At 38.5% G+C, this 22,123-nt stretch overlaps 1 protein-coding gene across 1 annotated transcript in view; it reads right to left on the bottom strand.

Annotated features, from left to right (window-relative positions):
- Positions 1-22,123, bottom strand: part of SRBD1 (S1 RNA binding domain 1) — a 124,599-nt gene that overhangs the window by 6,062 nt on the left and 96,414 nt on the right. The window contains exons 16-18 of the mRNA XM_086460569.1: positions 16,160-16,266; positions 13,435-13,611; positions 10,599-10,751 (exon numbers count right to left, since the gene is read on the bottom strand). Coding sequence (XP_086316695.1) covers positions 10,599-10,751; positions 13,435-13,611; positions 16,160-16,266 — 437 coding nt within the window. The remainder of the gene's footprint in view (positions 1-10,598; positions 10,752-13,434; positions 13,612-16,159; positions 16,267-22,123) is intronic.

Raw genomic sequence — 22,123 nt, 5'->3', positions numbered from 1 at the left:
CTCGAGTACCTCCACGTAACGTTTTCTCACCATTAGGATGTCACAGAAGCACATTCACTTTTTGAATCAATAACAGGGTGGGTTTCACTGCTAATAACTGCAACCACACGGAACAGCCACGGATGTATAAAAACCCCCGTTACGTACAAAACCGTCGAACGTGTGGATAACGCGATCAGAACGCACAGCGCTGCGCGCAGGCTGCTGGAAAGAAAACCAGCCCCAAACAGGACAACCCAGGCGCCTGAGCCCTCGATTGCTATTCACGAAAGCTACTTCATCCCCCACTCCTACCTATCTCCCCTACCCTCCAGAAATCCCAATGAAAGTATTAATTTGATATTAAAAAGGATTCCTCATGTAGGCAAACATGGTGGGTTTGGGACATACGTTAGCAATCACTTATTAACATGGTTACTGGTCAGAATAAAACTTTGGCTCCACCTGAAGATGATGCTTAAACATGTGCCCAAGTCTAAGCAAATGAGAATTCCCACCAACCTCAGACGACTTACTAATGGTTCTAAAAATCAAGCATTTAGTTAAGAATATTTCAGAATTACAAGGTATATTATAGATAGAACTGAGCACTGTAACACGGTCCAGCATGTGCATACACAGAAAAGAAATAAACTTTAACAGAAAAAAAATATATTTCTATTTTGGAAATTATCACCTTTTTAGGTTAGGTATCAGTAAAATCTGTGTATTAAAATATTTCTCATTAAGAGTAATTTCTTAGTGATTACAGATGTAGTTTTTAAAAACACTGTTGAATCTAGTTACATATTTAATGTATCATTTTCACTCAAATGAACATAGCCAGAGGGCACTTCAAATAAAAGAATCGATATAAAGCACAAATCTCTGACTGAACAGTGGCGCATCATATTGATCATTTCTATTTTTAAATGTCATTGCTAAGAACAAAGTTAAATGTCTCCTTATTAAAAAAGCAACCCAACAACTTCCTCCAAGAGTTATTGCAAGGTCAGAAAATAGGATATAGTTGGTAAGAAGACTGGGAAATTGATACAGGGTGGGAAAGGAGGTTTTGCTTAATTTACATATTTTGATCTTCATCATGTTAAACCATCTCACTACAATCTGTGAAATATCTCATTTACCCAATTTGTAAATGACAGCTCCAGCTGCACAACATAAGAACATCAACGATCTGTATAAAACTGAAAGCTTTTCAGTATTTTCCTGGCTACATACGTGAACTAAATAACATGTTGCAATAGTTCAAGTGCTACATTTATCTACCAGAAAGGTAAAACCTAAAGGAAACTTAACAGAAATGGAAATGGGAAAGACGAGATGTTTTTTCTGAAGTGAGGTCATTCTTATAAGATATACTATCCTTATTTCCTCAAATGTTGAGTGTCAGTGAATGGTGAACTTTCTGTTCAAGGAACATCAACTCAGACGAAAGCTGCCAGAGTCTTAGGATCCTGAGTCAGAACAGAGTGAAATTTAGCTGGTTTAGAGATGTTGAGTCTTATGGTTTTGAGATTTAGAGGATACTCAGAAACCTGTGCAACCACCTTGGTTTTAAAAGCAATCTTTCCAGTCTTACAGGACCTGCAGAGAATGGTCACGGCTAAATCACTGATGTTTTTATTTAATACATAATTTCATCCATCTTACCCAGATATAGAAAGAAAAGTAGCATAAATGTAACAAATAAGCACATCATGTTCACTTAGCATACACATCTGCACAAAATTATAGCACAAGCCTTGCAATGCTTAAAAGATAATGCAAATTTCAGTGGAATACAAAAAACAGTCAGAAAAGAGCACAAATACTACCAAGGGAAGCCTTCAGTAAACTTTTAAGTAGTTACTTCAAATGCCCCAAAAAGCTTTGTATAATGTGCAGGAGTTCTAAAGCTTTGCAAGGGTTTTAGTCACAGTCATTTCTGTTTTATGTAATCATTTCCAGCAACACGACTTAAGAGCTGGGAGTACTGGATTCATTACATTAAAGCAACATGATACACCATTACATCTTGTCACAGTGCACACATGAATTAATGGTAATGCAACATAATCACTCCAAAAACAAAACAACTTTGCATTAGCATGCGCTTTGTTCGGTAAAATGTACATTCATGACAGCAGCAAACTTAAATTATGCAGACATTTATGTTTTAGTAATGTTTTGAAACGCAAACGCATTATTTGTATAATGCAGATGTTGACTGTTCTTGTTCGCACTAGTGATATGGATTCTCAATTTTTGACTACTGCTGCAGATTATATATATCTAACTATCTGTGCACTACTTTCTGCAATTAGTTGCTGGACATCGAAAGTTAAAGTTTCAAATACATGTAAAACTACTTATGTGGTTTATTCAGATAAGGATATTTAACCAATATGTTTTTCCTCAAATTCATAAATTATTAATATTATAGATTGTCTAACTGCATGCAGAAGACCAGAAAGCACTCAGTTTATGACATTTTGAACATATAAATCTAAGAAACAACGAGTTTCTAAATGAGAAAAGAACTTCAGACACGGTCACACTGCAGTATAGCCACTTTGCTACCATACCACTGGGCACGCTGTTGTTGGCCGTTTTCATGACTACTGACATATCACGTAACTGAAGTGTAAACCAAGATACAAACAGTGAAACACGATTAGTTACCCCCAAAGAATTAGTACTACAGTTGAAGGAGAATATTCCATTAAAAATTTAATTTTTTTCTCCTTTTTTTTTTTTTTTTTTTAAATGCAAGCATTAGGCAGTTACCTGAGTTTCAAAAATTTCAACAAACGAAAAAAATACCGCTTGATTTATGGGTCTAGTATTTACAGTGTAACTGGAGGATACTTCTTTGTTGTTTCCAAGTTCTTCCAATCATTCTTGTTAACTGTATGTTTTACATCACATAAAGGTATTAAAATGTCTTTATCAGATGCAATTAGCAGTGAAAGCCCTTTCTGCTCTTCTGTTTACTGACAAGATAACTCACAAATGCGTCCTCTCAAAACCCAGCTAAGTTAACAGTCAGACCTGTGAATGAACTGGCCTTCTAGAGATGAATATGACCTATTATTTAGTAGGCTTAAAGGCCCTAATTCTGCAAGTGTTCTCCTTAAGTAGGGTTAGCCATTTCCTATTGGAAATAGTCCTAAAGATTCATTAGTTCACTGACCCTAACTTTTTTTAGGCTTTATAAAAAGAAACTTAAGACTTTACTAAAAAGTATTATTTTGCACATTAAATAGCTTGAATACACATACACACACACGCGCGTGTATGCATGCAAGTCTTACTGAAGTGGACAAAACATGTTTCTGATGACTTTGTAATGAATTTAAGGAAAGGCAACCTACCACAGTAAAGACTCCTATCCTCTGTAAAACATTCACACATAGACTGCATTATTAAATAACGCAAGAATTTGCTCAAACACCATACAGAGTGACTATTCCCTCCCTGATTTCTATTCCCCTTTAGCTTTGCCTCAGTTGCTCGGTGACAACTAGGGTACCTGGACAGAAGGAAGCCAGGCCGGCAGAGAGCTGTAAGTGCTGTCAAAGGACAAGTGTGCAGTTGCATAAAGGACAGGGGAGGAAGACCTCTTTCTTTTGGTGGTCTCTACTCCCTAATTGACAGTTTTCCTTCTGCATTTCCTTACGTGTCAGTACTTGCCTTCAAAGGTAGCAAGTGCAGCTTTTCAGCAGAGCAACCGAGGTGCTACGGATCTGCTGCTACACCCGCCCTCGTAAAGAGTAGCAGAAACACCAGAGATATCTGAAATGAGCATCGAGTCCAAATGTTTCACTTTGGTGAAGAATGAGTGCTTTGCTGAATCCTCTTGGGATTTTGAAGTCCTTCTGGGGATATCAAGTAGCATCATCAATACCCAGCAAAGGGCAAGACATGAATCTTCACTGCAAGCCTTGCTCAGTACATCAAAAACTTCTCTTAAGGCATAACCAACTGCAGTGAGCAGTACCACCCTCTACCAAGCAAGTCCTAAACCTGGGTAATTAGCCAAGGAAGATCCTCATCTGTGTTACACTAAATCACAACTTTAGATCTTTTATAAGTATTGGTAAAATATTTCTAAGTCAGACTGAAATACAACCTGTCTGCCAGATGCTGCAATGTGTGAGCAGCAAATACACATTCTGAGCGCCAACCTTTAGCAAAGAACATATTTATAAAATTTAAATAAAAATTAGTAAATGTTAAGATTCAGACATATGAAACCAACTACACCCAGCAGAACAAAGAAAAAAACATTGCATTTTCTTTCCAGCATTTATAAGCATAATCTGGTTGTAACTTCTTGGGACTTCCTAAACATTTCCTCAGTTTTCCTACCAGTTCTTTTACAATATGTACCAAGAAATTGGATATGCTCTACATGTTGTATTAATTGTATGGAGAAGATTCTGCCACTATAAACTGGTCTTCACATACAGACTTTTCAGAAAACTTAAAACGCAGCTCTGCTTTGTAGGAAAACACGCTGCCTACAAAGTTTTTTTTAAATTTTATTTAACTTTTAGGAAATTCTGATTCATAATATTTAGAGGTGCTTGTAAGCTTCATCACTGCACATGACAAAGCCAAGCTTTGACAGTGTGGAAACCATGAACAAAAATGTTTTGGTCATCTGAAAAGTGTGTTAAATCATTGGTAGGATGTTTTCCAATTATTTTACAGAAATTGTACAGATTTTAAGTTAGGATGTTTAAACGCCATAAATCAATCATACCAGCACCATTTGTGCCACTGTAGTAAAGATTACATCAGTGTTTCCATTATAAAACCCCTTTTGTCAGGGGTTTCTAATTCAGCCATAAAAATCGGCTCCAGCCTAAATCTTGGCAACCGAAGTCACCACTTGGGAGCAATTCTTTTAACCAATTTTTTTTTTTTTTTTTTTTTTAACAGATCGGCCTTTCAAGCTAAAAAATAGTTCAGAAAAAGAAAATTAGTGGTTTCGAATTTTGGTGAACTTCTATCCCTCAAAAACATTGTTTTAAAAACTGATCATTTTGTACGTCATAAATCCGTTATGTGGACTGCTGCTTTTGGGTAATTTGAATAGAAGCAGTGGATAAAAATCACCAGGTTATTTTGTTTAAAAATAAGTGAAAGTTCCCATGAAAACGTTTAATCCAATAAAATTTTCACAAATTACTTTCTCATGGCAAGATGTGGTAGACATTGCATGAGGAAGCCTTTATAACTTATTTAGGCAGCATCTATTCCATTCATTTCAATTTCTTTGGTAAGAGGTACATAATACTGTATTTCAATGCTTTGAATCAAATCTGCCTGTCTTCAAGACAACAATTCTGGCCTTTGGTAGCACAGATCAACGTGTGAGCTTGACATAGTCCCTGACAAAGTTTTGTATAAGCACAGAAAAAGAATAAAGAAATATTTTGAAAGCCGTAAAGCAACAGAACTCCCTTAAAATATATTTTGCTTAAAAATAATGTATTAAATACTGATTCTAATCCACTTCTAACAGTCTCAATTTTTCTCATGCACATCAATTTAAATTATAAGAACTATCAATTAGGTTTTAAACCTAGCTGAGTTTCAACATGTTAAAAACTCCTTCGCATGTTGGTTGATTTCAGCAAGACACCTCAAATCAACAACACGAATACGATTTTATCTGCAGGCTCTCAGAAGCTTTGTCATGAACGTAGGTTCAGCAAAACGGAATTACAAACCCAGTCCCATCCACTGCTTATCAAAGTCAGCAAAACTCGTCAACAGCCCCGAGAAGCTTTGGATTGAATCCTCCATGCAGTCTGCATTCCTAGAGCATTTCTTCTTAATTCATACTTAGGCAGCAAATTGGTTTGGAAAGCTGTTTGCATAAGTTCCGAGAAGCTTAACAGCTCACATGCTTTTTCGAAAAGTAATTTTAAATATATAATCACTGCTAAATTATAGCATTAGTTGCTTGAGGAGAGGATGTCTGGTTTATATTTAGCCCTTATGTCATCAGTGTAAATTTTTAATACTACATTTCTTGGCTTTTGTCAGTTCGCTGCAGAGCTGTATTCTCTTTTCTTCAGACACCTATTTGTGATGAAAAAGCATTATAGATATTTGCCCCCTTCCCCATACCATTTTGTGATGTCAAGCTACTGCATGTTAATACAATCTATACCATAAACGTTATCACCTTCATATTTAATGAGCTTTCAAGGAAACTATCTTTTGATTGCAAGAAAAAGGAAAAGCCTGTTGAACAGACTACATTCATAGAAAGCACAGAACGTACTTTGAGACTTTTTTTTCATATCAAACTTTGTGTACAGATACTCATAAATTTAAGACAACAACAGAGGAAAAGCCCAAAGAAAACAGAAGAGACTGACTCGGAGACGGATGCTACACTTACTAGTTTTGGTGTTCCATTACCAGATACTGTTATTGTGTTTTTACATTTGCTCTGATAATAACTGATATTCTTTTGCATAATAAAACCTTGTACAGTACAATACCTACAACACACACTTGGATTTAAATACTTCACCAGAAAACTCAGTCTAGGAAAACAAAGTGGTGAGAAACAGAACAGACAATGGCACAGCTGGAAACCTGAAGTAATTGCATCAGCCAAAAAGAGATTACATGATAGGTGGCACTGGTCTGTAGCTACATCATACTTCTGCAGTGGCTTTGCAGCTCCTGAAGTCCAATGAGACCCTGAGCTCGTTTTAAGACTCAGCAAGGTACCTTCTAAGCAGTGTTGGCTGTGCAATAGGTGGCAGCCTCCTCTGAATCATGTATAAGCCTGTGACTCAAACCACTATCTTTTGGCTGAGATGTAAAACTTGTGCTCTTTAATTTTTTATTTATTTATTTATTTTTTAACATAGTGCTCATCCTGGGTTCCCAGCCAAATTCCACATCACAATTATACAATTTGTGATAGCTACTAAAATTGTCTCCAGAATTTCAACTGTATGTGAATATCTGAGCTACCCTATGCAGTAATAACCCCACTCACCCCTTCAGATTTAAAATCTGTGCTGCTCTGGAAAAAAAGTCACAATTCTTATTTTCTGACCAACCTTTGTGATGGTATTATAGTTAGATAAATTCCTGTAGTATTCCACCATTAACCCGCTACACTTCTCTGCTCCCTGAAGCAATCTTTCCACATCAGCCTTTAAGTGAAGCTGGTAACACTGTGAACACTTTTACTGATGATTTTATTAGTGTACTAGGACTGGAAAGCTAAATGGACTATTAATAAAGTCCTGACTATCTGATATTTAAATTGAATGAAATGCAATACTGAAAAATCAGCACTAACTTTGATTAATCAATTTTTTTTAGGTTTTTTGTTTTGTTTTTTCTTTTAAACATTGACTCACTCTGAATAACCTCCAGCAGAGGTGACCAAGCTTCCTCACCCTATAAGCCAGCTACCAAATGTAAGATCATTAAGATCAGGACCTTGCCTGATTTTCACTGCAGCTACGTATAGGGAAGTGAACCAGCAACAAATGCCGATGCATAATAAAAAAGGGAAATGGTCATGGAAAAGGAGAAACCAAAGTTACCTACATGCTGCACAAAGAGCATGGACTCTAGCAGGCAATTGCACAGTGGCCCTAGAATGAGGCACACAGAAGAAGGAGCTGAGGCAGGGAGAGGATGGAAACCAAAGTGTGCTGCATGCCTAGCAGAAGGAAAGCACAAAGACCTACGCGTAGGGGGTTGTATATGCAATCAGCTCCACTGGAGAGAGAACAGAGCACAGCTGTAGGGAAGTTGTCCTAAAAATGCAAGGTCCTGTAAGACTTTTTTAGAGAAACTCAAGCTTCATGAATGCAGAAATGCAGCATATCTGTCTGAGCCTTAAAGATGGTTTTGTTTACAAAACAGGAAGCACGAGACTGTTTCTCCAGGAACAATATTCCCAATAGACATTGTAAGAATCCTAAAGCATCCAGCTACTGCTGAAATTAGCTCCAGCACATTTTAAGAAAAGAAACTGTTCATTGCAAATCCCTTAAAAAAATAAATATATGCTGGTTTATGGTAGGAGATAATGTTTTCTCAAGAGGACAGAGTCCAATTTCAACCAGGGCTGATGACAGAAAAGATCACAGCTCATACTAGCATTTACCAGTTGCAGTATCCCCTAACCAGAAGCACACATGGATTCCTAATTACTTTTTTCTGACCAAACGGTCACTTAGTAAAGGTTACTTAGTAAAACCACCATGGTGTTAATGTATTGTGAACTTAATATATACATCTTAATTAGATCTTGCAATATCAGAATTTTAAAGGCTCGCAATAATGACCCATGCTCACATATGTCCATGTCCTTGTGTGCACACTCAAACACATAAAATAAACAATTTCTGGTGGTCAAAATTCACTAAGCAGAAAGTTTGTTTGGCTGAACATAAGCAACAGTATAAAAGCAGTTTGTAAAGATGCACAGGTATTATACCACTGACTGAAAATTTGCATGGCATTTCAATTAGTTAATTTTTAAGAACAAACAAAACTACGTTTTAGTTATGGCCTTTTACATGATACATGGGGGCAAAGCAGAAGAACAAAAAAAATCAGGTTTTAGACATTTTTAGAACAAGTGATATGCCTCCACACTTTGTGGACCAGAAGTCCAAAATGAAAGTGACATGCAGCATAAAGAGAGTTGGCAACCAGAAAGAAAAGTGACTGAGGTGCAAAGTGCTGATATGAAGACAGAGTCACAGAGGAAAGTCTAGTGGTTTTGAAAATTCACTGATTTCCTCACTGAAAAACACTGTGAACACCAAAAAAAAACACCCAAAGGATAAAACTAAAAACTTGCATGCACATAAGAGGCAAAACACACCCTTGGTTTTTTGAAACTTGAAACCCTTCAGTTGTGAAGAACTTCTAAAGCATACACTTAGAATCATAGAATCATAGAATCATAGAACAGTTTCAGTTGGAAGAGACCTTCAAGATCATGGAGTCCAACCTTTGTCCTAGCTCTACCAACACCACTAAACCATGTCCCTAAGTACAACACGTACCCGTCTCTTAAACACCCCCAGGGATGGTGACTCCACCACCTCCCTGGGCAGGCTGTTCCAATGCCTGACAACCCTTTCAGTCAAGAAATTCTTCCTAATATCCAGCCTGAATCTCCCCTGGTGCAGCTTAAGGCCATTTCCCCTTGTTCTGTTGCTTGTTACTAGGAAGAACAGACCGACCCCCACCTCGCTACAGCTTTCTTTCAGGTGGTTGTAGGGAGCGATAAGGTCTCCCCTCAGCCTCCTCTTCTCCAGGCTGAACAGCCCCAGATCCCTCAGCCGTTCCTCATACGAGGCATGCTCCAAACCCTTCACCAGCTTGGCAGCCCGCCTCTGTGCCCTCTGCAGCACCGCAGTGTCCTTCTTGTAGAGAGAGGCCCAAAACTGGACACAGCACTCGAGGTGCGGCCTCACCAAAGCCGAGTACAGGGCAACGATCACCTCCCTGCTCCTGCTGGCAGCACTGTTCCTGATCCAGGCCAGGATGCCACTGGCCTTCTTGGCCACCTGGGCACACTGCTGGCTCACGTTCAGTCGCCTGTCAATCAACACCCCCAGATCCCTCTCTGCCTGGCAGCTCTCCAGCCACTCCTCCCCAAGCCTGTAGTGCTGCTAGGGGTTGTTGTGGCCAAAGTGCAGGACCCGGAACTTGGCTTTATTGAAACTCATGGAATTTGCCTTGGCCCAACGATCCAGCCTATCCAGATCCCTTAGCAGAGCTTCCCTACCCTCAAGCAGATCGACACTTCCACCCAGCTTGGTGTCATCTGCAAACTTACTAAGGGTGCACTCCATTCCCTCATCCGAATCATTGATAAAGATGCTAAACAGGAGTGGCCCCATTACTGAGTCCTGGGGGACACCACTCATGTCCAGCTGCCAACTGGATCTAACTCCATTGACCACAACTCTCTGGACTCGGCCATCCAACCAGTTTTTCACCCATCCAAGTGTACACAAATCCAAGCCCAGAGCAGTCAATTTCTCTAGGAAAACACTGTGGGAAGCAGTGTCAAACACCCTACTGAAGTCGAGGTAGATAACATCCACAGTCTTTTGCTCATCCAACAAGCGGGTCATGCTGTCATAGAAGGAGATCAGGTTTGTTAAACAGGACCTGCCCTTCATAAATGCATGCTGACTGGGCCTGATCACCTGGTTGTCCTGCATGTGCTGCATAATGGAACTCAGGATGATCTGCTCCATCAGCTTCCCTGGCACTGAAGTCAAACTGAGAGGCCTGTAATTTCCTGGATCATCCTTCCGTCCCTTCTTATATATGGGTGTTATACTGGCTGACTTCCAATCTGCTGGGACCTCCCCAGTCAGCCAGGACTCCTGATAAGCAACGGATAGTGGCTTGGTGAGCACCCCTGCCAGTTCTCTCAGCACTCTAGGATGACTTCTCTTGAAGAAAGGGGAGAAAGCATCGAATTAATATGTGTTCCTGTCTCAAAAGGCTGAGCATCCTGTTCTCGGAAAAAGCAGCACTTTCATTTTAAAAAATAACAGCATCAATGGCTCAAAAGCTTTCCCACTGCTTACCTCATTGCAATGTTGTAAGACTCTGGGTGAATACACGTTTGGTCCAAAGGATTGGGCTGTCGCGAAGCACACGGTGTTGGTTTGCTCTTCTTTTTACCCTGTGTACCCGCTTTAGTCAAAAGTGCATGACTTCCAAGTTCAGTTTTCTTACTACTGTCAGAAATCACAAATGGACATGTCATTCTTAAACAAGATCCTTGCCCAGTGCCCACATGTGAAAAAACGCAATCAGACTTTTATAAAATGTTCGTTCTTTAAAAAAAAAATTTACAAAAAACCCCTAAAAGGTCATTGTGAGTGAATCTCAACAACACAATTATAGCATAAAACTATAACAAACGTATTCATAAATTAATTTAAAATAGAAACAAACATTGGGAAAGGATTCTGTACTTCATCAAAATTTCTTCACAATGACAAGATTATAAAGAAAACACTACACAACCTATTGTATTGTTTGCAATCTAGTTAGCATCTTCTGTCTGTAAAACGGGGACAATTGCATTTACCTACTTGATAAAGATCTTGTGAGGATACTTTCTTACTTAACTGTTGATTAATAGCCTGCACCATTTGAAATTTGAAAAAATTTATAAACAAAGTTTTCCTATTCATACCATCTTTAAGTAAGCAAATTGCTTCTTGAGCATATGTACAGAACAAGGAAAGTATGTGAATGCTTAAACATCAGAACTCCTTAAACCACATTTATTGACTTCCTATACTTACATTTCTGAAGAATTCTGCTCAAACACAGGTCAGGTCAAACTATGAACAATTTCAAGTCAAAAGAACTCAGACCAAGATGTGCTTAGAACAGCAAAAAACTAAAGGTCAAATCTACAACTATTTCAGAATTTATCTGAATATCTTAATTTAGAATAATTTAGATACTTATCAAACGTATCTAAATACAGCTTTCCTCAAAGCTTAGTGAATAAATTACTGACTCCTAATCAGTCAGCATTAGGATTGGGCTTTCCCCCCCTGCCTCTGCTTTAATTGGCTGGATAATGAAAAGGCTCCAAAGTCTCAGAGAGATTCATGGACAAATTGTCCACACCAGTAGGAGGCCTTCACAGAAGACAGACTAGAAAGAGATGTATCTTTGTATGTGTAGCATATTTACAAACGGCACACTTCTTCCCTTAAAGTTTCCTTTAAGTAAAAAAATGTTCAGGATACAGTAAAGGCATCAAACAACTCCTACTGGCAACGCTCCTGTCTTGCTTCTTTTTTTGTTTGTTTTTGTTTCCTAAATCACAAGTGGTTCCTGCTTTTGCAGAACAAAATAAAACACACTGAAGGACCTGGAACTAGAACTCACTCTTTGGGGTCTACCTATGCATTGACCGTCAGCAGGAATACAGACATAACTTTCTCTTTTCATATCAGTTTTTTAAATAACCACTATTTGTTAACCTCCAAGTCTAAAGCACAGAAACTAATTCACACAGCATTCTATAGCCATCAACACGATTGGAGAAGACAAAGATGAAACATTCTCAAAGGCCATTTCAAAAATGTTTGGTTTTGCCACCTGGGCCCACAAGAAATGTTGTGGAGGCGATGGTGTTAGAGCTTTACTTTGGCCTCAAACTCCAAAGTTATAGCAGATTTCTTAGGTCGTACAGTGTTAGTCAGATTCCATAAAACTTGAGAACATCAGAAGCACGCTCCAGCAAGGAAAAAAAAAAAATACAATGTTCTTAAACATTTTACCAATGAAATTTCTGGGGGAAAGAAGAAAAAAAAAAAGGCAGCCTTTTCTTCCTCTGTTGTATTGCAGCATTCAGTAGAACAGATCTGTACAATGTAAGAACTATTGATCATCTACAGCCTTGAAAGCAATTTCTTTGGTCTTCTGGTGCTTACAGTATGTACCATTTGGCCTGCAGCATATGCTTCCCTGCCAGATGGGCAACCAATCTGTACACCTTCCACCCGGGCAGTAAGCCAGTCCTAATGTGCCTACCTCCTGCCTGGAAGTTACGTGTGTGGTGTTTGGCCAGCAGCAACTGGGAATACAGTACTGCTTCTGAGCATTGGGTTGGCTAAAAAATAGCATGTGCTTCCCAGGAAAATATTTTTTGAGAGGACTCAGTGGCAAAAGCGTTGGGCTGGTGCTACCACTGTGCCCTTTCTTAATCCTTTATGTTGGAAGGAGAAATGGGAAAAGGCAGGAGAAGACACATTGCCCTAGAAAGGGCACTTTCAGTTGGGGAGAGGAAGGATTTCAGGTTGAGAGGAGCACAATGAATGGCTGCAAGAGGGAAAGGCTTGATACAGAAGATAACCCACTGTTGACAAACTGGACTTGGGAAAAGGCCTCACATATTTGGGAAAGAAGGCACACTTGCTAGGCACAGGAGTGTAACACAGACAGAGTTTGAACCAGGTAATGGAACTGACTCTCTCCAAAAACTCACTCTAGTTTACTACCATTACATTCTGTAGAGTAATATTTACCACATTAAAATGAATTTACAAATCTCTAAATTATGCCTGAACCACAAGACTAAGGTTTTAATATCTCAGATCACAACACTACTGCATGCCAAATTTCTTATATCAATTCAGTGGCAGAATTTGTAACTAAACTTACATACTTATCCAAAGTCTGACTTTAGAGTACTAGGCTAATACGCTGTGATTATTCAGAGGAAGAACTATCTTCAACCATTGACTTCAAAAAGTTTATTTGTTAATATGTCTTTCAGAGCACAAAGGCCTAGGATTCCTCAAGTCTCAAGCTTGAATACAAAACAGAAAAGGAGAAAAAGACTTCGCATATTGTTTTGGATAACTTAGTCAAGACAGACAACATCTCTATTACCTGCAGAAGGTCTTTATATATTCTTGATTGAATCTGATGAAGCCAGCGCACTGTTGAAAGGATTTGGGACCCAGGCCTTTAACCTCCTTGAGCTGTTCTCGGTTTATAAATGGTCCATTCTTCTCTCGCCATTCAATTATATTTTTAGCCCTGTTAGCATTCAGTCCTGCAATGTGTCTAAGACAAAAAGTTTACAGAATACATTTATTAGCTTTGAATAGTCATTAACACAACTGCTATCCATTACAAGGATACATGTCACTGTAGGAAATCTGGTTTACAAAACCTAAAACAGCTAAGAAATTTGCAAATAGACTCCCAGACCAAAGGCATCGTCTGAAAAAAGATCCCTTCTCTTAGTTCTATGGAAAGAATCCACTCAAGTCAACAAATCTTGGTACAGTAACATGGTTCTGCACATACCTAACTAGTAAGCCAGGGACATGTAATTTATGATCTGTTGGCTATTTCTGTAACGCCAAATCAATTTGTCATGTCTTATGGCCTGCCCCTAGCTGCCCTCTTCAGGAAATGATGTGGGAGGAGGGTTCAGGACAGATAAATTGTTCCTGTGAGAACAGCCCCCTCTCCGCTATTCTCTTTTAATGGTATCGCAACACCTTGCCCCAACATGAAGGGCTGACGTCAGCTATCCAGAAGGAGAGTGGCTGGGAGCAGCTTGCCTTCCTCACACAATTTAACAGATTCACACAGCTTGTTCCTTTTCTTTCAGCTCCTCTTGAGATAAAAGAACAGCTGGGACCAGGCTGCACAAGTTGTTCTGAGGGCAACTCAGATCTGGCGAAGAACTTACCTGTGAAGCGCAACTGCAGTTAGCCAAGTCCCTTCAGGAAGCAGTGGGTTTGCTGCACATTTTTTGTATGTACATGTGAGTACAACTTTCTGTGTGTGGAGCATGTTAATCATAGAAAGAGGTGAAAGAGCTGTGGTGGGCAGTTATTCCTGGCATTAGAGAAGGAAATGTCACCCATCTGGCTCTATATATCAGATGCCATTGCTTTAAGTCAATGGCAGCAGAGACCTGTTTTTGGAATGGGATGGACTGATTGTAGAAAAACACCAAACCTAGCAAGAATTGTCAAAAATCAGGGGAAAAAAAATACAAAAAAATACGTTTTTCCACAAAGTTGGTGAAATCTCAGAACTAAATTGGAGAGATACACGTTTAACCACAGACAAAATATTAAACATTAGGAATGGAGTTTTCCCAAAAAATTTCTTAGAAACATTATGAAATCCAGCTTATTTACACTGACAAAAGAACTTGACACTGAGTTCACAGAATTTTCCACTGATGATCTCAAGTCTTTCAAGTACAAAACTCAGCAGTAATACAAGTACTGTAGCATTGTCGCCCCTTCTACACGTAATATGTTTCAAGAAGCGTATTGGATGCATCAGAAAGCATGAGCAGAAAGCCCTGCTCATGGTAGGGTGACACTTTCACACACTGTACATCTGAGGGAAACAGACTGCATCTACACAGAACAGCAGAATTGAACTGCTGAGGATCCAGAACTTGATGCAGCACATGCACACAAGCATCATAAACCAGGTTAACTAGACCCAACAAAGTACTTGGCCAACATGGTCACCATCTGTAAGCCTGACTGGACAGTGTGACTCCACATTCAGTTTTGTGGAGACACCGTAGCATCTCAGCCTGGTGCCTGCTGCTGAGCTGCACAATACGTCTGCACCCTGCAGAAGGCTGCCAGTGCTCACCCACTGCACTTCCTCGGGTAGGCTTTTATTCACGGAACGAAAGCTCAGGTCAGCCTCATTTACCAATAGGTACTGCTTGCTTTCTTACCAATAGCTCATCTAAATCTGGAAGAAGGTAAAACAGAAGGCAAATTAGGAGTCAGGCTAAGGATCGGATACAGAGAAAAAGAATATGGAAGAGAAAGTGGAAAACCAAAAAGAATAAAAAAGTCTCTTCCAAAATATGGAAAGACGTTTTAAAAATGGTTATAAGTTAAAAAATTATAGCTAGAGCTAGCATGAATACATTTTTCCTGATTCTGATACTTAATATAATCGTTACTACCAAGATTATGGTCATTCATTTGCTTCCCCTCCTAATACAGAGGATGACTAACACTTTTGCTCTTCTGAGAGGCTGTTCGGCTAAACAGTTCTGAACTCCACATGCTCAAGAGAGAATGAGCTTGAGTTTTTAATTTCTAACCAAGAGAAATAAAATCCAGAACATTTTCCAAGTAAATATGGCATACTTACTTAAAAAAAAAAAAGCAGTAAAAAGGGATAAATTTTTCAGCAGTTTCCCCTTAAATCTTTCCTTTTCTCCTTTCCTCGCCCAAGTTTTACAACCTGTTCCACTTACCAGTACCTATAAAAATGCCTTCTAAGAGACAGAAAGTACATTCGAAAATCCCTTTCTCGGTGTAAAAATATAAATTAATTATATCAAGTTTTTCTAAAATTGCAGCGTTGGCTCAAAATTGTTAAATATCTGTTTTTCTCAAAAGAATAGTTTTACCCTGGAGAATCACACATACCCTGAAAAACTGACTCTTAATGATCCAGTGAAATACTGTCTTAATGTGTCATTTTCATGTAATTGGAAGTTTTAACACAAGAGCCATTTGCTCCAGCTGAGCTTGAGTCAGATGGCAGACTAAACAGAGACTCTGTGATCCAGAGCCATGTAATTACTGGAATAGGAAAATGTTTGACTCACCTTAATAGTATTTCTGAGCAGATGTTAATATCAACTCCTACAAAGCTGACACACTCTTCAACCACACTGTCCAGAGTTGCTTTGAGCAAAGTCTGTGATACATCATGCTGAGAAACAAAAATGGGAGATATCGGGTTACTGAAATATCAAAGCATACATAAATAAGAACTGCAAACAATACTAGCATTAATAAAATAGTTGCTGGAACTTATCAATATCTTATGTAGAGGGTACCAGTTGAAGACATAAATAGTAGAACGTATTTTTAAAAGGTCTCCAGTATCGCTTTGCCACATCTTTGTCATGATGCAAATCCCTAGAATAAGACACTCTTCACATTACTGTATTTTTTTTTGTTTAATAACTATTTCCCTGCACCATGTAAAAGCAAAACTATACTAAACCCGTAATGACTACTCAAAAGGAGTAATGCTTCTGTCCATCCACTTCATCTTGTCTTTAATCTGACATTTATTTACCTGTAAAATCAGTTTATTAAAGATAAGACCGTATTTTAAAAATAAAGTATTTGGAGGAAAAGATCACAAATGCTGTACTTCTGCACCTGCACACATAAATTGCCCTATTTATGAACATCACACTGCAGTGCAGTTATTTACCAAAAGAACAAACCAGGTATTGTAGGAGGGTGAGAAACACATAAGGTACATATCAGCCCCGCAGCAACAAAATGTTTCAGATTTTGAACAGATATTTGTGGGAAGATTGGCAGGTCCCTGACCAAAGCACCACTAATGGAAATTCTTCCAGTTTTTCCATTATTGTTCATAATGTTTCCTCCTTTTTTTTTTTTTCCCCTTAGAAGAAAATCAGTCACACTTGTCAAAGACAGAAGTTCTGAAGCTGAGATTTCTTTTCCTCCGCAACACAGGCATACTTCAATGTCTAACTGCTAGCTCCCCACACAAGCCCATCAGTGCTTAGAAGTCTGACCTGGAGGGAGAAGCCTCTCTAAATGCAGGAGCTAATTCAATCACTATGTTGGCTTAGCTTCAGGGCCCTTATACGTCACTCATGTAAATCTGGGTTGATCTTGTTGTGGTTTCATGATGTGTTCATTTGGGACATCAAGCTGGATCCAAGCCAAGACACCAAACACTTCATCCACTACTTTGTTTTGCCTTCTAAGCCATTCAGATCTTTTAAAGATTCCACAGTTAAACTAAACATGCCAACACCATCAATCCCAATCTACTAATATTGGTAGCTCATCAAGTAGTGGTTAATAACTGAAACAACTGTAAAACGGCAATGTATTTCATAGCCCCCTCATTTCAGGTAACGGTAATGTGATGTATTTTTATGATGCAATGCATAATAAAGTAACTCACTAACAGGAAGCACAAATTTTGCCAATATTACTCCTCCTATAAAAAGTCTGCATGCAAAAAGCCATGTACGTCCGTAAGAACTGGCATTTGGACACAGTCTTGGCCTCACAACCACAAAGCTTACTCGTACACTTTGCAGATCAAATGTCAGTTTCTACTTCCCAATGAGTTGCTACTACAACACAATGGCTTCTTTTCTGAATAAAGAGATATAAACAAAAACCAGCAGACCCTAAGAAGACAACATATGTTTCTATTTTCCTGACTTACTGAAGATGCAGTTTCTTTTGGTGGGGATGTTCTATACATTCCCTCCTCCTGCTATCAGCTGGGTAAGGTACTAGAGCTAGAGTCTTCAAGCTCAGATGAACGTTCATGCAAGGGTGCATTTATACAACACAGTACAAGAACCAGAATAAAACTGTTCAGAAACAACACTCACATTTTCTCTTCTTTGCCAAATACTGGGCTAGATTTTCCATGATGAACCACAAATTAAAAATTTAATAAGATACTAATTTAACAATTTTTTCATTATGAAGGAGGAACGCAAAAGGAGAAAAAAAAGGCAGAATATTCAAAATTTCCTTCCGCTTTTAGGAAAGGCTACTGACTCCAAGGTACTTGAAGTTGTAAAACTTGATCACAAGTTATATTAACAAGTTCCACCAACTGTAGCAGTTCTTGGTGACCTCTAAAAAAACCCAATCTTGGTCTAAAACAACTACTCAGAAGATAAAGTAGAGTCTGTGGCAGCATGTAGGGTAGGCTGGTGTTTCCCTAGGTTTCAGTCTCGTTCCTTAAGATGTTATTGCTTCAGAAGGAATAACATGCAGTTATGTGATTCAAAACCAAGACATTCGACATTGTCTTCCACAATGCCTTACAGCATAGGGTTTATCAAAGAATGTAAATCCATAGATCTAGCCTAATCTTTCTAAGAAGTTCTTTGGAAGAGACGTGATTGGGCAGAAGCTTTATTTCCAGTCTGCTGAAAGTGAACCTAGACTGCAATTCCACCAACTATATTCCCCCCAAAACAAGGACAGGACATATAACAATCAAAAGCTAAGCATCCTGAAATACCTCTGCTACCAGAAGACAGACCAGAGGTCACAGATCCTCAGTTTCAAATGCAAAGTTGGCATTTACCTGAAGGTTTAAGTTTGTGGATGCAATAGTTTGTGTAAAATTCATGTGATAGAGTATACACAATTTGGGAAAAACTGTAATTCAACTGTATATTTCTTCTGCCAGGAAGACAAGAAGTTCTTAGGTCTCAAAGATGATTTGCATCTTTTAACTTTACTGCTGCTTCACCATTAAAAAACCAAAACAAGACACACACAAGTTGTTCTTTATTACTGCAACACATAACAGTCGTACCACTTGGAATGGACAACAGCACGTATGCAAAGGCATAGATAAAGAAAACACGAATGGGCAGATGTGAAGAACAGGTTAAGCATAAGGGAGCATGGCTAAAACAATCCCTAAGCTACCAATACCTCATAGAAGCAAGAAACATTCAGCTAGTGAAAGATGTTAAGTTGCAAATGCTAAGAACTTTCCAAACAGCAATTCTGCCACCCAAGATGCAGCTACTGACCATCACAGCTTCCTTTCGCTATGATGAAGAAATTTCTATATCCCTCTTTACATTGACACAAAGCAGAGAGAAGTGTTACAAATTTAGTTTCTCAAAGTAGTTAATTAAAAACATTATTATCCCAATAGCATTGCCAAGACTTTCTCCTGCTAACAGGTTACGCTTCAGGAAGGTTTAAAGTGCAGTGCACTTTCCAGTCTTCCAACAATTTCACTCATCTTCTCAAATATCAGAGGTTAGATGATATTATATACTTCTATGTACTATTTATATGCACTATGGTGGTATCAGATTATTCAGACACTACTAGAAGCACACATACTCCATGCTACTCACATAAAGACAGAGCCCCTCTCAGCTGTTGCATTGAGCACATCAGAATAAAACTTGCACAAATGAAGCCCAAGTCCAATATGCAAGGCTAATTTCAAAGTGTGCTTATGCAGAGCCTTCCAATGACCCCTCCACACACCAATGGCAGATTGTTACTTCAGCTTATCCCCTGCAAATCCTTCTAAATAAAACATTTCCATAGTAACACTAACTCTGAATGCACCCCTAGGCATGATGGTGTCCCTGCTAAAACTGTTAAGTATTATCTTTTTTTAAAAAAAAAAAAAAAATCAGTCCAATTCTTATTTATTAACTGTCTTTATCTGTGGAACAAATACCATAGCTTCCCCCACAACTGCCCTTACTAAACCAGGAGAAACTAGCTTCCTCAGTGAGCTGAACCATTCGTACCAGAAGCTTCCCCAGAGTCAAGAACACAAGTTGCCCTGACGGCCCTTTAGTGTGATTTCCAAAATTCATCTTGAATTTACCACCCAAATAAATCACTAAGGTTTTATTAAAAGGATACTCAGAAATGGCTACCATTAAAATATTCAGTGCTGGAACAGTAGAGCTGCAGCAGACGACCTCATTTAGTACGATGACTTCCAAGCAATAAAAAGGAACGATACCCCAAATTTACAGAAAATAAGGCCAGCAGAAATAAGGGACTTGCCATAAACTGCAGGATGTCAAGTGCAAATCTGTGAACTTTTTTTTGTTATCACTCTCCAGAAAACAAAGGCACCTTGCTTCCCAGACAGCATTAGGAAGTACTTAGTCATCTCTTTGGTTTGAGTTTGTTGTGGGGAAGACTACAGAAATCAATCTGCCCTTAGAAATACGAGGCACTGTAACTGTATTTTAGTATTTGTTTTCTAAGGAATTATCAAGTGAGACAGGGAACAAGATACATAATATTAAATTACTTAATTGAAACTGCTACAGTAAATAATTGTAGCTGACTAATAAATGAAATTCAAACATTACATTTTTATAATATTTTTTATAAAGAGTATCCCAAACATCCCAATTGTAACTTATTCAGGAATCTAGAAGAAAAATCAAGGCCTACTACTTTGATTTCTGGTCATGATTACTGCTCAAATTAGTCTTTGGCAAACGTGTTAAAATCAACAGAAAAATAATGTTATATTCCATATTTTAAAACCACCACTTTGCAAACCCATACTAAGAAAACCAAACAATATAACTTCATTTCATGCACTTTCATTAAGCAGCACAGAATGTTTAACACTAAAGAACAGTGTTTAAGAATACCTGTCCATTATGCACACGATATAATAATAGGACAAAAACTATCCCAATACTTCAGCTGTCTTTTCTTCTTATATGGTATGAAGCAGAAAACAAGCATTGTTGTTTTGCTCAGTTTCAAGAGCTACCAACACTCACTGGAAATAATTGACATTACTAAACACCTATCCATTCCCTGAGAGGGTGCTACTACAAGTGCAACTGAAAGCCATTTTCCAGTTTCAAAAATCTGTGGATTACACAGAAGGCAGCAGTATTTTAAATAGCCTCTCAACATACCAGTACAGACACTGTAAAAATACATTTCTTGTCATCATGACAAATTTATCAAGTCAAAGAACCACTGTTCACATGAGGCCTGGAAGCTGTACTTGGTCAATCTGCATATGTATAGATGGTGGACCAGTACACCACCTAACTTTGCCTGACCAAACACGCTGAACACTAGATTACTAGTGCTAGACTAGAACAACCCTAACTGGCAGCTTTTACACCAAAGTAAATCATAACTCTACAGCCTTTACCTTTGGCAACCTAAACCCCCCCCACAAATACTAAAATAATACACATATCTATAATGTGTTAACACATAACTAACAATAAACATAACTGAAATAACCTTTTGCTGGTCCCATATAAAATCATCATTTCAGAAAATACCATGTGATTGCCTGTGTCCCAAAGACAAATTCAAACAGCTTAAAATTCTACTGCAACACACATCAATTCTTGCTGAGTATTTTACATTTACGAACATTAGCAGACATCAAAAAGACCAGCCCATGCGTTGTTACTACCTTACAATGCCCAAGAGCCCAGCAAGGCACCTTCCCACGCAGTTGAACAAGAATTATTCGTACCCTGCAGAGCCTACAAATGTAGTGCAGACATGACCTAACGATGCTGGTCACAAAGCAGTGGGGAGGGAAAGAGTTCTCAAGTCTGGGCAGCAACTTGCAAGTTCTTGACCCAGGCTCAGCATCACATTCATCCTAAATAAGACCGAGCTGCACATCAGACAGCTCAATTTTGGGTTTTGATCAAGCTATACCTCACTTGTCCTTCGAATCCAAAAGTCAGCCTTCAATGAAGTAAACGCAATTTAATTTTTTCTGTCTCTAAGTAAGTACTGAAACACTTCTAACACCTCATAAAACATTATTTTGTTGGTACCTACCATTAATTTCTGCATCCATGAATTTTAATATTGTCATGTGAGACTAGCCAACATGCCTCTTGAAAAACTACTTTTTTTCTTTAAAAAGTGGTATATACCCTGCAGCCTGAATGACATCTACTGAATGAGAAATTAGGTGGGACAACACATCCTAAGCAAAGTTCAAAACTATATTATTTACAGAGATTCAATCCATGGAAATGTGTTTTAAAATT

The sequence above is a fragment of the Leptosomus discolor genome, chromosome 2 (assembly GCF_034619465.1).
Source record: "Leptosomus discolor isolate bLepDis1 chromosome 2, bLepDis1.hap2, whole genome shotgun sequence".
Classification (NCBI taxonomy): Eukaryota; Metazoa; Chordata; class Aves; order Leptosomiformes; family Leptosomidae; genus Leptosomus; species Leptosomus discolor.
The sequence above is the reverse complement of the archived record's forward strand: the minus strand, read 5'-3'. Positions and strand labels throughout refer to the sequence as shown.